At 39.6% G+C, this 15442-nt stretch overlaps 1 protein-coding gene across 9 annotated transcripts in view; it reads right to left on the bottom strand.

Annotated features, from left to right (window-relative positions):
* Positions 1-15442, bottom strand: part of CTDSPL (CTD small phosphatase like) — an 82696-nt gene that overhangs the window by 45583 nt on the left and 21671 nt on the right. Inside the window, exon 1 of one of the 9 annotated variants that reach the window (XM_061474312.1) lies at positions 9154-10074. The exons of 4 other annotated variants lie outside the window; for them this stretch is intronic. In XM_061474312.1, the coding sequence (XP_061330296.1) occupies positions 9154-9460 (307 nt within the window). In that variant the 5' untranslated portion in view covers positions 9461-10074. Of the gene's footprint in view, positions 1-9153; positions 10075-15442 lie in introns of those variants that run through there. 4 more of the 9 variants (XM_061474304.1, XM_061474303.1, XM_061474305.1 and 1 more) reach the window with 4 other exon arrangements.

The raw sequence follows: 15442 nt of genomic DNA, 5'->3' as shown, positions 1-15442 counted from the left end.
AAGAAAACACTTTCTAAACCTATTTATTACACACTGTACAATTGTACAGACACTTGCACTAGGCACAGACACATGCATGGCCTCTGCAACCCCAGCCTTCGCTTTCCTTAGGTAGCTATGCCATTGACGTCAGGATGAAGTTACTGAAGAGCTGTTAAAGCCCCTTTTTAGGTGCTCCACAGCCACAGTGCGGTGTGCAGAACACCAAGCTATCCACTGCCTGCACATCTTAGTCTCCATTCCGTTGATTTTTCAAGTTGAAGTATGATCCAAACCTAAGGAATAGGGCTGGGCACCATACCTATGACTGGCTCATTTCCTTATCAAGTTTGTTCAGTTTAATAAATAGAAGTTTGGGTGCTCTTCCCCCTCAGTGACCAAATTCACCACCTAAAGCTGTGAAATTAGCTTAGTTTCTGCCTCCTGCCTCGAAAAGGCTGACTCAAACATAGGTGACACTTCTGATACTCTTTTTTGACATGAAAGGTATGAAACAAGTGGTTCACCAAAACATTATTCTACCCTCTTTCCCCTCAAAAATACCACACCTCCAACCAAAGCCATACCAAACTCTCGCTCATCTGAGGAGACTACGCTTAATTTACTTTTCCTAAATATAGTCATAAGATGTTCCCATAGAGACAGCAGCATTCCCAACTGTACTTTTTGCAGCAAATACTTCAGTAAGACCCCAAATCTGTATTAGCCTATTTTTGCAAGTTTTCTCATCTCTTTCCTAGGAACAGCTCTTCTCTAACAGATCAATCTCACAAAAATGCTGTTGGAGTGCTCCCTTGCAAGAAAATGTTTTGTTTCTCCATTTCGCCTTATGAGTTTCTCATTCACTCCCTGGGGATATTTTGGGACAAGCTACAGTTCTTCTTCCTGCCAGGGAAGTTGTTCATCCAAAGTCTGTTCCCCAAAAGATACATCCCTAATAGTAAAAATCAAACCCAAAACTTGGATACTTTTTTTTTGTAGCTCCTTTGATGCCTATTTCCAATTACTACTTATTTTTCCCAATCCACTGCTTTTGTGGATATTGACTGCAGTTCCCATAAAACATCCACTCTGTGTGAAACTACACATTTTAAATAATGGTGCTTCTGGTAACATTTTTTATAGCACCCAAGCCATTTAAATCATGTAATTTCTGGACAAAACTGTCTTAATGGAGTAAGGAACATGCATGACTACTTATGAAATACTTACCTTCTTTCTTTGAAAAAACAGAAGTTCCAAAACTCCAAAAAGCCATTCACTTTAATAGAGATGTAGTTATTTGGACCAATTACTGTTTTTCCCTGTCCCTCTCCAAATATCTCTCTGTTATGAAATCCAGATAAAAAGGAAGAGGAACCCCATGCTTTTGAAGAGCAGACTTTCCCTAAATCACTATCATCTGTGCTTCTGTCATTAATATAACCCAAAACTAATAGCTCTAACAACTAAAACCACTCTTGAAATCAAGTTACAGCCAGTATTACTTTAGCAGGTTATCTGAATCCAGTGCTTCTGGGAGAAAAATTAAAAAATTAAAACATCAGGTTTTGATTATAAACTTAATTCTTTTAGTTGCATGGTTTTCTCAAGGACCAATAAAGAAGACACTTCAGTGTATCTGCTGGGGCAGAATCTGACTTAGAGGAACTGTTGCCAAAGTAACTTCTCCTCTAGCTTCAGCTTCCATGGAGTAGATTTTACCCAAACTTAGATTAACACTCATAAATAAATATTTTTTTAATACTTACAGTATTTATGAACATTTAATACACAGAGAAAAAAAAAATGTTTGCAATTTTATTTGCTGCTTTTTTTCTTCTAGCTGTTGCATCTGCCCATACCAGCAAAGCTAGAAAGAACTGTGACAAAGGTAAGTTTTTGGTAAGATCCACACATATTCAGTAGCTACATTAAATCTAAAGTAATTACAATGTCAACCACTGCAGTTTTTCAGTACAATGGAAGTGGCACCTGCACAAGAGGAGCACTGCCTGGTATCTCTGACAAAAAAATTTAAGCTGTAGTTCATCTTTCTGTAACAGCATTTACTGCTACACTCCTAAGAGGCAAGTCAAAAAAGCCCCACAAAAGCACACTGCAAATTCTCATTAATTATTTGCTAGAATACCTGGCATTGCCCTGGTGAACCATGAGCCTGCTCTCCTTTGCTTTCAAACTCCTTTTCCCTGGGGTGAATTTAAAAAGGCCAGTAAGATACATGCTGTCATTTTTGAAAGACAAGCATAATGTACTCATATTTAGTTTAAAACATCTAGATGCCCATCTGAATCTTGATCAACTACAGAAAAAAAACATGACTACAGGGGAAGGAACAGCCAAACCCAATATACATCTGCCATTACTTTAATATCTTTAGGAGTCTGATACAAAGAATTTTATTTCGCCATTGGCTGGATAAGTACCAAAACACAAAGCTGAGCTAAATATCAAAACCACCTTTAAGAACACATTCAACTTACCTCATTCAGCAAGTCTGTAATTTATATATTAAATAAATAAATCAAGGTAGTATTTCTCATTAAGAATTACAAAGCCCAAAATGGTAACTATCACAGCCTACAAGACAATTCAACCAATGCCAGCACCCCCTGTAAGAGCACAGACTGCAGGTACTCCTTAATAGTAAGTGTACTTTCAACTGATTCCAAGAAATAAATCAAAAAACATTCATTCCTAGCTCTTCTGACCTTTTCCTTTGGACTCAAGATTATTTTACCTATTCAGCATTCCCAGAACATCAAAAGCAGCACATTCCCACCTGGAATACAATATTCAGAAAGCTAAAACAAAAGATACAGGAAACTGTAAGCCTTGTGTGATAAAGTTACTAGAGTTCTGACATAAAAAGCAGTGCAACTTGACCAACTTCCAGCAATCCCTTTCTAGAACAAAGCCACAGCTTATTGCCGGTTCAGAAATTCAGATAATAAAAAACGAAAATAAATTAATTTTTCTTATTCCATTAAGCTTAACAGGAGGGGATTTTTTTAAAAGCATTCTGGTGCCTTAAACAAGCTGACAGTTCAGCTGCAGGTTGGAACAGCTGCAAACACGTTTAATTACTTCTCCAAATACCCAGAACATAAAGTAGTTTTGACCTATATCCTAAACTTTGTACTCAAAGGAATGTACACAATTTAATACCTATGCTTTTAACTTCTAACAATCCTATAAAACAGAAAGCTACCCATTTACTATTTTACATATAAGTCATGAAAAAAGCATGAATGACTGCTGTGTAACAACTGAAGATGTTAAATAACCAGTGTCTTCAGGACTACAAGTTTGGGGAAGTAAAAAAATAAACTATTTCCTTAATTCCACTAAAAAGAAACAAAACCCCCAAAAACCCAAACCACCAACAAAAACCCAAACACAGAAACTCCAAACCCAAAAGAGCATAGTAACTTTTTGTTGTTTACTGAGCGAAAGTGATGACATTTGTAGTTATGTGGATACATTCTACAAAACCCACTCCTCCCCAAAACAAAAGGCCAAATACTGATCTTAGCAAAAGTAGAAGGTAAAAATAGACCTGCACCCATTAGCAAAATTAAAACTCCTTCCTAGCTTACATCTTCAGGATGTGCCTTTGTGCTGATAGTTAAGAGATAATGGAAGCATGATGCAACAGAAATTGCTCTGAATTTTACAGCTCACCCAGGTCCCAGCCTCTCTCAACTTACATTCTTGCCCAAGTTGTTTATAAAGAACACTTCCAGATCAGCTGGTCTCTGCCCAATCTGGCAAAAATAAAGCTGTTTTCTTTCATCACTGTTACAGTGGCAAGGGTGAGCAGTTTATTCAGCACATGATGACACAATACTATCCCCACTGGTTCTCATCTTATTCTTTCTTGGGGTAGAAGAGCCAGACTTTCACCAATTACATTAAACAGATCTTACTGTCCTGTTGTTCTTGGCACTTAAAAAAACTAGGTCTTGCAGAGCACTTACTCTCCTAGAGAGGTAGGATTCTTGTCTTATTACCAGCACTTCTAATAGCAGAGGTCCCAGTTCGGCTCAGGGAAGAAAAGCAGCTGCTGATCTCATGCAGGAACCCAAACCAGATGACCAATCTGCTACATTTACTGCACTTAGCTGAGATGGAAAATCCCATGCATATGGGCCCATAACTGTTAAATCACATTAAGTCAATACTTCTTCATATGAATCATATGAAGTCTGTACCTACTAAAGCACTTAGAAGGCCATCTTCAGGATCTGTCCCTTCCCCTCTCCCCAAAATAACAAGCTCTAACCTTAGAGAGCCCCAGCCAGCACCAACACTCCGCATCACTCCTCTTCAGTGATTTTGCGCTCTCTGTGCACCTCTGACTCGGACTTTGATGAATTGCGGTTAAGATGCCTGGACCCACTCTGCATACAGGTGTTCATACAACAGACCCTACTGCGATGTGGGTCGTAACTCGAACTGAGATGGAAGAAGGGGATGGCAACAACAGTTTCTAATTGAAAGCTGCATGGGTACCTCCAGGATACCTCGCGGTGTGCAGCAATGTTTGCACTGTGGAAAGCGTTGCCTCAGACACCTGCCACATCTCTGTGTGTTGTTTATCCTAGTAGTTTTTAAAATCCCTTTTGGCCCAAATAATAACTACTATGTTCTGTACTATAAAATAGCATAAGCAATTTTAAAAGCTCTCTTCTGGCTGCTGGCTGAGTGCTATCAGTTCAGGCAGAGCCTCTCCCTGCCCATTTAGCTCCTTCTGCCCAGCCCCAGCCTATTCAATGAATTACTAAAATCTAAACAGACTTCTGCATTTGAATTGATCTCCTGAAGCTATATGGAGCTAAAGCAGAAGAACATTGTATGCGATTGCATGCCTGCTGCAAAACAAGATAAATACCTGTACCTCTTCCACTCCTACATAATCAAAACAACGAGGACAAATAGCTGTGTATCAGCTTCATTACCACCTTTCTTGGATCTAATTTTTCTTGGGGACATAGGAAAACATTACAAAAAATGCATGACCAAACAGGATTTTCCAAGACCAACATTTAACAAAGACAAACAGTAAAAATCTGGAGCTAAACCATGCCATGCTACAGAGATGTCCTCCTTTCTCCTGAAGAACTCTACTCCAGTAACATGTACGTGCACATGAATGAAGGCACAAGTTCCCTCCCATGGCCCAAACACAAGCCAAGAACTCCAGCCCTACAAAATAAACAAAGTAAGGTCTGGTGTGTTTAAGACACACATTGCCAAAAATCCCTTGCCAAGACCCAGACAACTGGTAGTGGGAAGTGCCTGGGTGGTCATGGGTCTCCACATTGAACAGAACTATTATTTCTTTTGTCTTAATGACATTACAGATCCAAAGTAATTTCTGTAGATATTCTCCTTAACCTCCTCATAGCTCAGTTCTCAGTCTAGCTGACCAGAGGCAGCATTCACAAAGCCAAGCTGGTAAGCACTCATACGGTATAATTCATCTGATTTGCCTACACTAGAACCCACCCTAAAACTGCCAAATTTTTCCCCTGCTTCTCTCCACTGAGAGTCCCTGATGAACAATCAGCTGTTTATATTGCAGACATTTAGTTAGGGGAAAGATCACCATCTCCCAACACCACCACTTTAGTCTTTCCTGTAAGTCAGTGGAGTGGGCCAAGACCAGAAACAAACTTGTTATCCTACAAATGTAGCAAAATAACCCCTTCATTTAAGCCTTCTGCTCATCTACCCGTATCAATGCAACTATTTCCTAACCAAACTACTAATCTGCATATCAAAAATACAAATGGAAAACGTTCATAAAAACAAAACACAACACAGGCTGGGTGGAGAATGGACTGACAGCAGCCCTGAGGAGAAGGACTTGGGGGTGTTGGTTGACGAGAAGCTCACCATGGGCCGGCAGTGTGCACTTGCAGCCCAGAAACTAACCATGTCCTGGGCTGCAGCACCAGCAGTGTGACCAGCAGGTCGAGGGAGGGGATTGTCCCCCTCTGCTCTGATGTGGTGAGATCTCCCTGCAGTCCTGCAGCCAGCTCTGGGGCCCACAACACAAGAAGGACATGGAGCTGTTGGAGTGAGTCCAGAGAAGATTATGAAGATGGTCTGAGGGCTGGAGCACCTCTGCTATGGAGACAAGTCAGGGCTGTTCAGCTTGGAGAAGAGAATCTCTGGGCATGTAGCGATAAGAACATGGGGAGTGGTTTTAAACTGAAAGAGGAAAGATTTAGATTAGATATTAGGAAAAAATTCTTCCCCATGAGGGTTAGAAGACACTGGCACAGACTGCCCACAGAAGCTGTGGCTACCCCATCCCTGAAGTGTTCAAGGCCAGGTTGGATGGGGCTTGGAGCAACCTCAGCTAGTGGAAGGTGTCAGTGTCCCACAACAGGGGATTAGAACTGGATGAGCTTTAAGGTTCCTTCCAACCCAAATCGTTCTATGATTGTATGACCAGAATTTAACATGAGGTTTCTCAAGGAGGCTGAATCAGGAACACTGGACACCAAATAAAACCTCCTGCACCAATCAAGTCCATCCCAGCTTTCAGGATTCCTTCAGACTCCCACGAATTCTCCCTAATATGCTGCAATAAAAATGCCATCATACAGAAAAGTCTGATGACACTTAATGGAAAATTATTTGCTACAAATATTATGTGTACCAGCTCTAAGACCACAAAGCTTCTAAGCTTCCACAGCAGTTTTTTCTCTCCTCTTCCTCCCTCCTTTTGTGAAGAGGTGAAGAGGTTTTTTTCACACAGAGGATGGCCTGGACACTGACTTATGCAGTACACTTCAGCAAACACATTATTCACGAAACTTGTGTGGTTTTGGATTTTTTCTGATTTGAAGAAATTCAACTGCTCAAAAACCTATTAACCACCTAGGACATTTATAGGTGAGCCCAAGCACTGAAGAGGCTGTTTCATCCCTTCCTTTAATGAAGGACGAGGTAATTTCCAAAGATCTTCAACAAGCCACATGTTAAAACATGCTTCACCACTCTCCGGTAACAATGCGAAGTAATTACAACACTCATGTAATGTTAGTGCCTGCTTTCTGGCCACAGGTTTTAAGTTTCCCACCATGATCTTAAGTCTTCTACTGAGTCTCAAAGATAGGTGCATCTTCATCAATAACGTTAAAAACATTGCCAGCTCTACAAATCTGTGACACTCCTCTTTTTCTTCTGGTTATGGTACAAACATCTGTATTCGTTTGTGGTTTATGTCACTGGCAATTTCACAGTAAACATTAAGGAATGTGGCTGGAAGTGAATATGTAAAAGAAAAAAAAAGTTAGAAATATGTAGTTTCTCTTGCAACCACAAGTTTTGGATACTTCCATTAAAAAGAAAGACAATAAAAAGTAATACCAGAAGGTACTAACTGCTCCAAGTGACAACTGGGGACACAGAATTGAGGTTTCCTTAAAACTCTGGATCAAGTGACAGAAAACAATACTGCATTGTACTTTTTAATAGGACAGCTATACTGCAAAGCAAAGAAGAAAAGGTCAACCCCACCGAGTAAGACAAGTTGAAGCCTAAAGAGAACTAAATTCACTTTTCTGCTCCATTACTAATTCCCATGTTGTTTTTTTTGTTGTTGCTGTTGCACAAGTGGCTTTGTATGTTTTGTGGTTCCTTGTATTTAGAAAAACTTCTTAAACCCAGGGTAAAAAACCACCTATAAACATTTCCTGCTTTGTTTTTATCCTTAGGTAGAGCACACATACAGCCCTTCACCAGGAGCTTGGGGCTGAACACATATTAAAAATTTAGAGGTGCTCATATAATTTAATAGTAAGGTCTAGAGGAGTACTTAGCTTGTAATAGCCTAACTTTATTCTCTTATCACAGGTAGCTTACATTTCTGAAGTAGTATCATGCACTGTTTTACCCAATGTGTAGAAATGACATTAAAAGCACTATTAGGAAATAGCGCTACGTGAGGTCCTTAGCATTTAAGTAACAATTTAAGTTATGCTTTCCACAAAATATAATTGTGGTGTTTGGTGTTTGGATATTACTAATTACAGATATTTTTCCTATTAATAAAGTAATTGTTGCAGAAGAGTCTAGTAAGGCAACGGAAAGAAACATATCTCAAGAGCTCTTGTCTAAACATGCAACTTGGTGTTTTTTCTCCTTGAGTCATTTCAGGTAACTACACCAAGCATGATCTAGGAATGAAAAAGTATATTGAAAAGTAAAAGTGAAAAAGACCACTAAATATTATGTCACTTGGTTTGTACTTGTTTATAGTGCTAGCACATCAGAAAAAAAATAATTATAAACCTAAGTTTGTACCACGCTTAAAATATTCCACATTAAAAGAATTTATTGTATTATATAATGCTAAATAGCTTTAAACATCTCTTCAAATCCCATTTACAACCCATAGATAAAAAAGCTCACACACATTCTGCCTGCCTTAATAAACCAACAGGATACACATACATGCATGAATACATAGCATGCATATGCACACACCTGGAAAAGCTAGCTTGAAAGTGGTTCAGGTAACAAGAATATGCAGCCCAGCCCTGTATCCAAACCAGAGAGGTAATAATTCTTAGACATGGAGTTTAAAGTAACTTCAACATACAGTCACTCTGTCATTCTAAAAAGCATATTCTGGCTAGAATTACCCTGACTCTTTTAGGAATTGAATTCCAGTAATATAGTGAGAATTATGCAATGATCATATCGGCTTATTTTCAACAAAATTCTGGTTTCTTTTCCTTGAGGAAATTCCAACAGTACTTGCATGCACCACTCCTGTATTAGCAAGAGTTAGAGTCTTTTACATAATTTCTTTTTTTTTCTATATAGAAAACGTATTCAAGTTCATTTCTACTGAGGGAAAAAAAAAAGCTTTCGCTTTGTTTTCCTCATGAATAATACATTAAAAATTTAATATCAGAGTACAAATCTTCTTTTTAAGCCTCCAGAAGCAGTATGTGAATACTATTCTATTACTTTGAAATGGCTCATGCACATGTTTAAATAAGGATAAGCTATCAACTGTTGTTTTCCATAATTAAGCAATATTAACAAAATACTTCACCATTTATCAGAGCAATTCTAAAGCAATACTGCATAGTGATGTAACTGCCATCAAAAAAGATAATCGCTTACCATATCCACAATAAGGAGTATAATACATATTCATCCATAACTCACTGTTATAATCTGAAGTGGAACAGATTTTTTTCAGCCACTCATGAAAACCCGTTTGTTTACATGAAGGAGATAAGAGAATCCTGATTTCAAGTAGGCATCTGCGGTCCACATTACTAATAACATATGTAAATAAAACCAAATCCCGCAAGCAAAAGCATTTACAGCAGAAAAAATTATGTAAGAGAGCAGGGGGAACAAAATAACTGCCTATTAAAAAGATGGAAACTTCTAGGAAGAGTCCTTCTAAGAAGAGTGGTCGCATTGATCTTGTGCTGCTTGTTTAAGGCTTGACTGAAGGCTGATGGCTCCAATACAGCCTCACGCTTCCTAGTCCTTCCTAGGCTTCTATAAAAATAAACTGCGGAATATGAACCCAGATGTTTCAGAAATCAGAAAGCAAGAGTCCAATTAAATTGCTACCATGGAAGTATTTTTAAGTGTTTGCGTCTGGCAAGGCTGTGTTAGAACACAGTATTGCAGAGTTCAGTTCCCTGGAGCCTTCAAGGATAATTTCCAGGAAGCTACCAACAAGTTAACAACACTTAAAGAACTGGACAAAGTGTCCTTTGAGAAAGGAGCATGCACACTAAAATCTGCAGAATAAAGTACAAATGCACCAAATACAAACTTTGTCTTCATTTTTATGCATCGCCTCTGCCGGGAGGATGAACAGAAATGGGGGAAGAGATAAAGAGTAATTTTTCTTAAGGTAACTGAAAGCAACGTTACAGACTCAACTGTATGGCTGCAACCACAGCTTTAAGACAGTTATCAGCCAAATTATCCTTTAAAGATATCTTTAAGGTATCACGTTCCACATCAACTGGGATACTCTGATCACTACCACAGCAAGAGAGTAAGAAATGAAAAACTTTATTCTTAATTTCCTATAAATCCTTTTTAAACCATCATTAAGTTATTTGTATTTAAAGATTTCACTCAGGGCTGGATTTTCAGATGACTCTTCACTTTACCTACAAAAAGGCAAACCTAAGGTGCAACACAGAGGAAACAAAGATTCTATAATGCTTGGTTTGGTGATGAGCTCCCATATCAGAAATTGTGCAAGTGAGCTGTAAATCCTGTAAAAAATACATTCCTAACTGAGCTTCCAAAGGGACGTGAGGTCCCAGCAAGGTTTGGAATCATCATCCTCAGTTGCTTACTTTTGCAGTGTGCCCAAGAGCCAGCCTCCTGCAAAACTCCTGCTCTTCAAGTAGAGTGCTGAAACCTTCATGTTGCTTTTTCCAAAAACTTCTACCTTCCTACTTCTCAGCATTTGCTTTAGTCTTAAATAATAAAATTCATATGAGGAGCAATTTTACCTAAACCTCTCAGAAATAAAACCCTATTACTGTCTGAACTGTTAAGACAACAAGAAACTGTCAATCTGCTGAGCTGCCCTCAGTCTAGCTCCCGGGTTCAGCACAGTGAAAGGGCAGCTCTGCCTAGGCAGTGCCTGCCCCAAACGTCACTTGCGTCCCACAGCAGGAAGTCCACCCAGCAGTTGCTGGCACACAGTGCTGCGAACAGCATGGGCTATGTTTGTCCATTACCCTTTTTCCTTTTGGCTGGTGTCTCGGGTTCGTGAGCTCCTCTCCCCTTATACAGGAAGCTGGGGCCTCAAGCTTAATCCTCAACATTCAGTTCTTTTCTCTTCCAGCTACCACTACAAACATATTCTCCCTGAATTTTCTTTCTGAAGGACAGAAAGATTAACAAATTTCTGCAGCTGAACAAACAAGCTAAACATTATTCATCGCGACAGAGAGCAGATAATCTGAATCTAAAAGTACAAACAAACTTGCAACACCACTGCAAACAGATAACCATGAATGTCGTAGTATCTTTATTCATGTTTCAACATTACACTTCAGTTACTTGATGGGAGCCAGATGCAGCTGCTCTCAAGCACTTTCACTGGCTTTTGTGCAGGGCTGAGGAAGTGGCAGCAATACCAGACTTGTAGGAGATTGGTAAAATGAGGAAGATGTAGCTGCAAGCAGAAGAGCCTGGCTACAGCAGCCTGGGAACCCACTACAATAGATCAAGGGGGTAAAGGGAGAAAGGAGTCTACAATTCTAATTTATCTTCTTTTAGTCTGAAAGCAGGTGAGTTTCTCTGCACTAAGGCATCTATGCCCTCCTACTGCTCCACCTGCTCAGTCCACATCAGTCTCTGGACTCTACCATCGGACCTTTGCATCCTCTGAACAGCTTGGTTCTTTCTCAACCAAAGAGGGTCAATCTCCTTTTCCACTCTCTTAGCCATTACAACATTGCCAGGACCCCCCCTCCAGTATGTTCCCCAGGACAAGAAAACCCAAGCACCAAATTTCTGTATCTTAAAATGTAGCGTTTAGTAAAGTTATTTCTGTGTGGCCCCCTCCCAGCAGCTTCCTCAATTCCTTCACCCTGAACTTCATGGTCTAAAATAGAGCAAAAAACCCTTCCTGTCATCCTTTCCAATTATTTTGGTGCTTCCTCAATTATTGACCCTAAGTAAAACTGCTATACTATATATAAAACCATCCGCAACTCGACTAAATGTATACATGCCACTTAAGAAGGGTAGGACTAAGCAGTTTCCAGACTCCTTCAGTTGCTGACTAAAATACCACTACAGTTTTTACTGGATTTACTCTAAATAATTTTATAATATTTAAAATGTAGACAGCACAGCAGCAGCTCACTGTTGACTTAAACACCAACTGTTGTATTGAGAGCCTCATCAAAAGGAACTGATGCATCTCCGAATGACTGTGGTCTGCTCTATAAAACCAGCTACTCACCAAAAGTACCGCAGGATGCGCAAAGGGCACCACAAAATGAAGACATATTAGGGACCCATCAGTCTCTTGAGGTATTCCACAAAAAGCATTTGATATGCCTAAGAGAAAAGGTACTTTCTCAAAAGGGAGGGAAGAAGGGCTATTGCTTTAAGTGACAGCTGAATTGATTTCTTTTAGGTTCTTCGGCTTCCTGACTCAAGGTGTTGTCAGTGGTATGAAATGAACATGATGCTTTTGAACACTCATCCTCTATTCCATGTTCCACTATACATAAATGGCTAGGGGATCTCCGTAATCTCTAATGTAACAGCAAGGAGAAGTGGGAACAAAGAAGTGAATCTACACAGATTAACTATATGCAGAATTAAACATATCAGCACACCTTTTCTGTATTAAAAAATGTATGCCAATGCCAACACGAGTGTGATCTCTACTGCCAAACTATTGAAATTTTGCAGTCATGGAAACTATGGAAAGATACATAAATCAATAAACAAAAACCAGGATACCCACCCCACCCCCCAGCCCAGATGAAAAAAAGTTCTCTGCTAGCTTTTCACTGCAGGTCACCTTTACTACTCTGATTTCTTTATCCCAGCTCCTTGGAAAGTTCTCAAATCCAAATCCACTGCTCAAAACTTTACACAGCAGTTCAGAAGAAGTCTTTCCAAAACAGGGTACAGAAGGACGACTTCACCATGCTTACAAATCAGCTGTCATGTTGGAATGTGTAAACAGGCATATATCTTATTTTTACTGCTGTGTGTCAAATCCAACTACTACAAATATCTCAGGATTTTCTACAGACTAGAAACGCAACTCCTTTCTTCTCAGTTTTTGCAGTGGCTTATTCCACAAAAATCTTGAAATAGTCTGATGAAGTAACATGAAAAACACAGGATATACATTTAGTTCATCCAGCTCCTTTCTATTTTTAGTGGAAACACCCAATACGTCTTTTATTTCAGTACCGGTGGATTCAGTATATTCCCCATTGCATCATCCCAGGTCGCTAATGACTGACCAGTGCCAGACCTAGAACAGACCTGGCTCTATCCCTTCCAAGGCCCTGAACTACTAATACATTATGCAAAGACTTCTGCAGCCATTTTATAGCAGTTTATATGCAGACCACATTTTTCTAGTTTGGTGTCTTAAAAGATTCACTTCAACACGTGGTAATCTACTAATTTTTCCTTCCCTTATTACCAAGTTACAGAAATAAGTTCAGTTTCCTTGACATGGTTTATTTTTGAAAAGATAAATCTGCTGGAGATTATCGGTTTCCTTGGTTTCCTGCAGTGTTGCTTATGTTTCTGTGTTCCTTTCTGAGAACCAAAATTAGAAATTATGAATAAGGAAGCTTAAGCATTACGTTCATTCTTTTAGGTTTTTTTTAGAAGATTATTTACTCTTCCCAAGGTGCCAAAGGTAACAGCTCACAGCTCTGAAGTTGTATAGTTTCACACCAGCCACTAAGCATCCAGTGATTTAATTTGCCATCTGCTCTCAATTAAAGTCTTAGCCAAAGACTGATAAAAGCTTTTCTTCCCCCATTTTAATAAAATATTTTAGTGTCAGAACTTGGTTACTTCCTTTTCCTGCTGAGCAAGGAAAACCAAATCCTGTGTGTTCCTTTCGTTACTACCACACTCGCCAATTCTGTGTCTTCCCCATGGCCACTGATAGGTGCACGTTCTGGCAGGCACAAGTCTCAGGACATGAAAAATTAATTAAAAAAAAAAGGCAACAAAAATTCTTTTATACTTATCCCTGCTCAAATCATCCCTATTGGAAACTAGGTCAGACTCTCTGCAGGCTTCCTTCCTTCCTTTCTTCTTGTGCTGGAAAAACTTATCAAGTTTGTGAGTTACTATAATTTCTATCCTTCATTTGAACTGGGACAGCCTGTGCTTGTCTCCATAATAAAAAACTCTGTTAAACTGCCATCTCATCTTAAATCCTCTTTCAGGTTTGCATCTGAAAGAACTCTGAGTCATGTCTCCTACTTCTGAGTTTATTGAGGTTTGCCACCTCATAGCTCACTGATTTTAATGGCTTTGCTCTCTTTCTCTCTCTTCTCCCCTTGAATACTCTGATGAATGTCACCATTTCAGAGTCACCCTTTCTAAGTCACCTTCCACTTCCGTACTTCTGGTGCCTCCTTACCTATGATTTCAAAGTCACATCTTTAACAATTTCTTGGCTGCCTTTCCTACATCAAGCCCTTTGGAAAGCTAGAAGGATGTGCCGGGCAGTGTCCCCTGCTGCGCTCCTTCCCCAAGGGTCTAGCTACAAAAATCATTTCCACACCATCTTCCATGATTTTAATCACTCTGGGACTCACACAATATAAGATACATACTAATTGCAAGATGTTGTCAGGTACTTCAGTGAAAGCAGAGTAAGGATGCAAAGATGTCCAAGAAAAGCTATCTAATGTAACTGTTATCACTAGCATAACAGGCTGTAAAAGTGAGCACTGCTAAGAGTGACAGAATCACAGAATTGTTTTGGGTTGGAAGGGACCTCAAAGATCATTTAGTTCCAATCCTCCTGCCATGGGCAGGGACACCTTCCACTTGGCTCAAAACCCCATCCAACCTGGCCTCGAACGCTGCCAGGGATAGAACAGCCACAGCTTCTCTGGGCAACCTGCTCCAGTGTCTCATCACCCTTGCAGTGAAGAATTTTTTCCTTATAACTAATCTGAATCTCCCCTCTGTTACTTTAAAGCCAGAAGAGATGTGTTTGTACAGAACATGGCCACTACAGAAACTTTCTAGTGCTACTATTTTACAGTAAGTTTTATTATTACTAATATTTTATCTCACTCTTTCTCTGTAACTCCATAAATGAAGTATTTAATTTATGTGCTTTGATGGGTGCTTTATCACTTAACAGAGAGCACTCCTGAAGCTGACGTGCTACACTGAGCAAGGACAACACTGATGGTACATTGTTATGATGTATCATAGCAGAGGGCAGCAGCCTTCAAAGAGCAAACACAAACATCATTTTAAACTTAAAATCTTCACTGCTCCTGTTCATATGAAGTACATCTTAATCCGCCCTACAATGCGTATGTGCAAACCACAAACTATCGCTTCCCAGTATCTTCCAAGATCTCCAAAGTTCTTGTGCAGCTTAAAGAAGTGGTCTGTCACCGGGTAAGGACTCTGCCCAAACTGCATCCCCTCCTTTCACAGCCACAGCTTCTACGTTGTCTGCATTGCACCAGTCCTTTTTCACCACTGCACAACTCTGATCTTTTTAAAAAATAATTCCTGTAACCAACCTTCATGCCTAGGTAAAGTATTGAAGTCATTTTAAAAGAGGTGCACATTAATCCTTAAGGGACGAATCTTTCTTTCTTACCAAGACAATTTCAGGCTGTTTTTTCAGAGTTTGGGAAGTGCCTAAAGACGCAGGAACACACCTAAGCGATCTGTT

Source organism: Pezoporus flaviventris, unplaced genomic scaffold, assembly GCF_033815535.1.
Source record: "Pezoporus flaviventris isolate CSIRO_AGI_PZ_B2104156 unplaced genomic scaffold, CSIRO_AGI_Pfla_v1 ptg000079l, whole genome shotgun sequence".
NCBI lineage: Eukaryota > Metazoa > Chordata > Aves > Psittaciformes > Psittacidae > Pezoporus > Pezoporus flaviventris.
The sequence above is the reverse complement of the archived record's forward strand: the minus strand, read 5'-3'. Positions and strand labels throughout refer to the sequence as shown.